General features: G+C 36.4%; 1 protein-coding gene across 1 annotated transcript; it reads right to left on the bottom strand.

Moving 5' to 3' along the window:
• Nucleotides 1-5,518, bottom strand: LOC149402114 (RING/U-box superfamily protein). The gene is made up of 12 exons (XM_089610103.1): nucleotides 5,118-5,518; nucleotides 4,763-4,879; nucleotides 4,459-4,651; nucleotides 3,961-4,124; nucleotides 3,628-3,802; nucleotides 3,276-3,337; nucleotides 2,718-2,799; nucleotides 2,353-2,410; nucleotides 2,141-2,265; nucleotides 1,532-1,612; nucleotides 1,051-1,121; nucleotides 1-321 (listed from the first exon to the last, which is right to left on the bottom strand). The coding sequence occupies exons 1-12, from the start codon at nucleotides 5,465-5,467 to the stop codon at nucleotides 192-194; spliced, it is 1,608 nt and encodes a 535-aa protein (XP_089466229.1). The 5' UTR covers nucleotides 5,468-5,518; the 3' UTR covers nucleotides 1-191.
• Between the last annotated feature and the right edge of the window lie 1,749 nt (nucleotides 5,519-7,267).

Genomic DNA, 7,267 nt, shown 5'->3' with positions numbered 1-7,267 from the left:
TCAGAATTAACTATCACAACCCCCTTTTCCTCTACTCTTTTTCTTTTCTTTTTACCTCCAATATGTACAACAGGCACTGGTAATAAGAGAACAAGAAAGTATACTATAGCTACTACACAAGCCACATTAGAATATAATCAAAGAAAATATAGTCCAGTAGGAATATTAAGCACCAGGTAATATAGCTGTATTTATGAGCTGTTGTTCTGTATCTGCTGTGATGAACAAAGTTCATTGCCATTGGTTACGTTTAGTAATTTCCTCAGAGATCGATATTGCAACCGCAAGTTCTCTCCGCTTTCAATAATCTTGAGCAAATACCTGAAAGATTAAATAGAGAAAAATCAGGAATACAAAAAAAAATTAAAAATTAAAAAATCTGGCCCAAGTGTAAAAAGAATCAGTTAAGAATGCCCAAATACTGACTTTCTTATAAGTAGTATTATAAATACAAATATAAAAATAAATCCAGCAAACTTCAAAGCAATCGGAGAAGATTGTATAATAATTTTTTATTTAAAAATAAATTAGAAAACAGCAAACTACTAAACAATATAAGATTTTACTAATACAGTAAAATACTCTCGCCATTTCTAGAAATCCTTGTCATAATTTTTTTTAGGAAAAATGGTATGAAATAGCCAATTCAAACTATGATTTTTGCAAAATAGCCATAGTTTCATTAGGTATAGCAAAATAGCCAATTGAGAGTACTACGAATTTTAATCCTGCCTCGATTAATTTTAATCCAGCTTTCATAAAGCTTACATTTCGTTGGGATTAAATTTAATCCAGCCTAGATTAATCTTACTTTGGCTAGTTTGGTTATAGTTGACAAACTATGGCTATTTTGCAAAAGCTTAAGTTCTATTTGGCTATATAGCCGCTTGACCTTTTTTTTTATTCTTTCTAGCTATTAAAAAAAAAGAAAAAAAAAAACGAGCTTTGTACAGCATATTCACAGCATCGAAAACACGAGAAAAAAAAAAAATATATATATATATATATATATATATATATATATATATATAAAAGTCTTGGTATAAATACCAGCCGTTTAGACATTGCGATGTGATGACAGCTTCCTTGCCCACAAATTTTTCTGGTGTCCTCCGGTTACCCTGCAGAACAGAAGCGTTTACTTCATTCCGAATTAAGTTACAGAATTAATCATCAATAATATCCACGTAGAAAGTATAAATGGGATACATTTTCTCTTAATCGATTCGGGAACCAGTCTCCCTGTGTAAGCTCACTGTGGTATTCTTGGATTTCCTATGGTTTACTTTCATTAAAAAAAACTGGAAATATTTACTGATTGTTACAATATTATCTCTTTACAAAATATTGAATAAAGATAAGAGACGGAAAGATATTGGTTTTTTTTTTGTTCCCTTAAAAAAAACGAGACTGGACAAATAATAACAATTTTGTTGCACGTAGCCTACTTTATATACTAGCTACAATTTTCTATTGCTGTAAAAGCAATTCTTTTTTGTGTTTAAAGAAATGACACAAGCAAGAAATAGACCTTAATTACGACTTTTTCGTTGACCGAGAATGGATACTGTCCACCGCGAAGAAACCCTTCATCACCAGTATCTCCATTTTCCTACAAAAAAATTTAATTGCATATTCAAATAAATGTTGGAAAAAAAAATCTGAAAACTGGAATAAAAAATTGCAAATATTTCATTGTCTTAAACACTTGAACAAAAACATGTTTGGAACTTAAGTGTGCCACACTATACAAACAATCATTAGAACTCTCAACATCCAACATTAATCAGCTTTATTCGTAAGCATCTACTTATCATGCGAAGACAACCAGCCACTAAGTCAAGCAGTTTGAGCCAACAATGCGACATTTATGCTCTTTTGAAGTTTTGACTAACTAAAGAGGTTTTTTCTCTTCACTAGAATTACTAAGAAAAAGACACTTATTTATTTATTTTTTTCAATTTTTTCTTCTTCTTTTGTATGTGTATAAAATATTGGTTCATAAAACATAATTAAATTAAATTACAAATAATGTTCACCTCCCAAAACGACAGGTTTTGCACATAATAAACAAATGGAACACGATTCTTTCCTAATATCCAAATGAAGCGGGTCGATGGAAATGGTACCTAGTACTTACTCTTTGTGGTCTCCTAAATGAATCCAATTGTTCGCCTAATTCTTTCCGCCGCTTTCTGAGCGCAGCGTTATGAAAAAGCCTCTTATCATCCTCATTCTTCACAGCAGCAGCTGCAGCTCTAAGAGCTGTAAAGGACATAACATCAATAGATATACAGGCCTATATATATACACATTATATATATACATTGTATAAATAGAGAGAGAACCTACCAAAATTTGGTACCAATGTCCCAGAATCAATTTCTTGACTGCAGAGGGTACACCTGGACTGAGCAACAAATCAACAATGGCAATTATGACTTATTTCTTGAAGCAAAAAAAAAATATCTGACTTATTTCTTTACAGCAAAAAATATTAAAACAATTGATAGAGTATGACTGGGAAACAAGGAAGGTAATAACCAAAGCCTAACTTAAAAATTTGCAAAGGTCTGCAAGCATGTGTCAGGTAAAGTATACATTATCCAATGTGGTATGACAGACCACTACATTCTGATTGTCGCATCAACAAACAATTAATTTATGGATCTTAAAATCCTAAATGTTATCATCTAGGTTGGAGACAAGTTACATACCATTTCAATGACTCTCCTCAACATAAGGCCTCCAAAAGAATGCCCACACGAAACAAACGTTGCATCTTCGAGAAATGATCCCCTGAATTTCAATAGTAAATTATACTAAACACTGAGTGCCCAAAGATCAAAACAAAAATTCGAGATAGATACAATGAATAATCAAGTTGAAAAGGGAATCCTAGAGAGTTGAAATTCAGTTATAACTATTGTATAGTTCACAACATATATCGCGTTTTTTCATCCCTAAATGGATGTAGAGCGTCTTTTTTATTTCCAATAGAAATTATTACGAAAGCTACAACCTTTATCGCATGGGTGAAATACCACTGAGCTAACTTATTTTCTCAGGTTTGATATTGACTCTGATACAATAAAAATGTCAAACCAAAGAGTTTATTTGGTCCACCATCGCAATATCAGAGAGTACGTAAAATTGTTACATCATTTTCTCTTAAAAAATGCAAGCCAGTATCACCAGTCCCGAGAAAAAAATTGAGTATTGGACTTCAACAAATACAGCAAGTACCCCAGTAAAACAGTCATAAGAACACTCACGATAATGAATCTGAGAGTACGCTTCTCAGAGATGGCTCCATAGTTATAGTATTCCGAGCTACCTGAAAATTCATTGCAATGTAGAGAATCAGACCCAAACATAATGTATTTGCATCTCACAAAAGCGGTATAACAAGTGAAGGCAATGTGGATTTTTGAAGAACAGCATTGACCGATAACCAAATTAGAAACTTAAACCAGATATGTTATATGTACACTTCCTTCAAAAATCATTTAGATATACTTTAAGTAATTTAACATGTTCAGTCGCCACCTTGTATGTGTACATTCGAAAGCATAATTAGTTAGATACAAACATTCCCAGCACATATAAATAAAACAAAGTACATACATAATTATTATCTGAACGACTGCATGGAATGTCTTCTTCCGCGGAAAGGTCGTCCATAAACTGGCTAACTGATATAGGCACATAGCTCTGAGGAATCACATGGCCAGCCGCTGCAATAGGAGAACAATCTAACACAGCACTTCCCTGAGGCATCAGCCTGAACACTAGCGATGTCCTACAATTACAAAGCTTCAAGAAATTATACATATATATACATACATACATATATATATATATATACATACATACATATATATATATATATATATATATATATATATATATATATATATATAATTTTCAGGAGTCGTGAGCTCGACCAGAGTAGTATACCTCCCACTGCCATTAACACTGGATAATTCAGAAGCAGATCTATATGATGGAGCCGGGCGAAGACCAGCGGTGGCATGGCTAAGCGCCTTTCCAGTTATAAGTAAGAGATCACCGGGACTTAGTCCATAGTCTGCAAGGTACCACCGACCATTGGGATCGCAGACCTGAAAAATATTATAAGACATCTATTAGAAGAATAAAAATAACTTGTACACTATTTGGAATCTACGGAACCCATAACTTTTTCTTGGCAACTTCCAATTTTGAATGAAACATTTTCACGTATCTCTCGCATATGTGACTGTGTAAGGGTAAATATGCCATTTTATTTAAAATATGGTACCATCAATAAAACACGGGTTTATGAACACCAGAAAAATGAGACACTTTTGTACACCAATTTGTAAGATGGTGTAACAAAATGAAGCCAGAATCTAGCCAAAAAAATGGTGCGGAAAAATTAGCATAGCTCGATAATACAAAGTGATATAAAGATACCTGTAAACCAGGTGTATCCGAGCACACGAGGGTCAACAAACCCTTCTCCACTTCTCCGTTTGATCCCGGCTTCCCTCCTCCGGTGGGGCCTTTCTGATTTTGCGTGGAACCATTCGTATAAGCCGCCACAAGAACTGACGACGACACCTCGTTAGAAGGCAATGGCAAGTCGTCAAGTAAGTGATTAAAGATGCTGCCAAAAAAAAAAAAGAAAAAAAAACCCGATAACATGAACGAATTGTTTGAAAATGAACACGAGATGCAAAATAATTCAATGTTAAAGATCCTATGCCGCCATACTTACTCGCTCCGAAGACGAAGATGCCGTGCTATTGCACAAAGAGCGTCACGAGCAGCCTTGCCCATGTATCTAAACATTTCAGACATGCACGGCGGAGACGAGTCCCAATCTTCCACAACCCTGCAACAATGGAAAATAATAACCCATAATTATATGCACACGAAACTTGTTTGTGGTTAGTCTAGTAGAAAAACACCATACCCAACCCCAACAAAGACTATTTCCATAACAATAACCACAGCGCACATATCAGTACTGATTCCCTAGTTTCTCACCACCACCAACTAGTCCCTGCCTACCAAAAAAAAAAAAAAAAAAACTGAAATGAACTTGGCGACTAGCATGGAATTTTTAGTACCTCCCAGCTCTGAAGGTGTAAACGGAGCGGCCTGTCTGCGGAGAGCGAGTTCGGAAGAAGAGGCGAGTGGATTCGAGGCCGCATCGCATGACGGCGCCGGCGTCGGGGCCGAGCTCAATCACGGCGGCGTTGTGGCGCATCAGAGACGCCGACAGCGCCTCCACGGCCCTCGAGTACTGCGCCGCGGCGGCTCCTTCGGCCGGCGAGATGTCGGAGAGTCGCACCCGCGCCGGCGCCGTGCCGGCGGGCTCCACGTCGGCCGGTGACCTAGGAGGGGGAGGGGGGTTGATCGGGTGCGACGCGGGTGCAGCGGAGGAGAGTTGTTGGTGTGTCGGAATCATGATCACCATCAATCATTCTGAAAGAGTGGGTTTTATTTTGTTTCTTTTTGGAGGTTTAAGGATTTGGTTTAATGGGTTTTTGTTTAAAGACGTCCGGAGTTGGGGATCCGGGTCGGATTTGGATGACCGTTTTCATTGGAAAATTTCATTTTGTAAATCTAATCAATAGCAAAATTTGATTGTGTATTCTATCTAAAATTGAACTTTTGTCACATTTTTTGACAAAAATATTTCGAATAATTTTTTCACTTCTTCATCAACATCGACGGTAAGAGCTTCAGTGCTGGCGTACACGTTGGTCAGTTCCTAGCTTTTTTCCTAAACATATCGTACATGGCCCTTGATGAGTGTGTTTTATACGTACGAATCCATCCCCTTTCGACTTGAATCTAGTTTACTCTTAAGTGTATTAGACGGTTATTTCGAGGTTTTCATGTGTGTTTCAGGGTTTTGGTGCATAATCAAGTACTAGGACGACATTGGGGTTATTTTGGCGTTCCTGAGAGTCATAATAGAGCAAAACATCACATATTGGAGGAAGTAAACGCTGGCATGCAAAAAGTCAACATCCACTGTGGCGTGGTCAACCAAGCCTGCAGCGGTGAAACTACCGAAACTAAGTGCGCTAAGACACGTTGTTCACTGTGGTGGGGTGAAGTCCAGCGCGCCGCGTTGACCTTGTTTTTTGAAGCGTAAATTACTCGATTTTGAGCAAATTCCGAGCCATTGGATCTCGTTTAAAGGCTTAGATGGCTCCAAAATAAACCATAGACCTATATACTTGAAAATTGTAACCCAAAACACATCTATAGCTTTCCTTTAGTTTTTGCATTTTGGCTACTTTTGAGAGCTTTTAGAGAAGAGAAAAATTGTTCTTCGCCATAATTGACGAACCGATGAGTCTTTTGTACTCTAATTTAATTGTTCTCATTCTTTTTCCTTTATTTTAACTGTAGTTCCTTTGAATCCTTGTTGAATATCGTTTTTAATTAAATATGAATTACGTTTTCCTTTCAATGCTTGTTTTATTGGTTTCTATTATTGTTTTGTGTTTGACGATGATCATGTACTCCATTAGAGACTAAATTTTTAGGGGTCGCGATGAACTGGGATCGACAATGGTTAGGGGGGTTCGTTACGGTTAGATAATTATTGTTTGCTTCATTATTATGGATTGCTGATATGAATTGTTCTTAATGCTTTCTAGTGCTTGATCACCATTTAGAAATGTTATCTAGGGTTGTATGCTTCTTGAGATAGAGTAGAGAATCGTGCAAATATTCATGTCTTCATCGTTGACCTAGGTTAGTAGAAAACTCTAGGCAATTGTGTAATCCTTTGAGCTCTTATTTCCATTGTGTGTAATTTTTTTAGTAGGATCAGAGACCGAGAGGATAAAAATCCGTCAATTGCATAGGTTTTCTCTAGTGACTAGTGGATAATTTTGATAGAGTGAGATAAGCATCCATATGAGCAGATTTTGTTGTTCGAACCTGAAACCTCTGACCTAGTTAGTTTCGGTGAAATGATGACCATTGCGATCCTTTTATTGAAAACTTGGGATTATTTACTTTTTAAGTTTATTAACTTTGTTATTCGTTTGAAACCATCTCTTACTTTGGAATCAATTCGCAACAAGTTAGATTGAATCATTATTTTTTTAGTCCTCGTGGGATCGACACTCGTACTTCCATAAACTACATTACTTGGACGACACGTACGCTTGCGTGTGTAAATTAATCGCACCAACCCTTATATAGACCTCACGATTGATCTCAATCACAAGTTAAGGATAAAAAGATTATATTT

The sequence above is a fragment of the Urtica dioica genome, chromosome 3 (assembly GCF_054948205.1).
Source record: "Urtica dioica subsp. dioica isolate 48M chromosome 3, U.dioica_male_clone48M_v1_H2, whole genome shotgun sequence".
Taxonomy (NCBI): Eukaryota; Viridiplantae; Streptophyta; class Magnoliopsida; order Rosales; family Urticaceae; genus Urtica; species Urtica dioica.
This window is presented reverse-complemented; position numbering and strand designations above follow the sequence as displayed.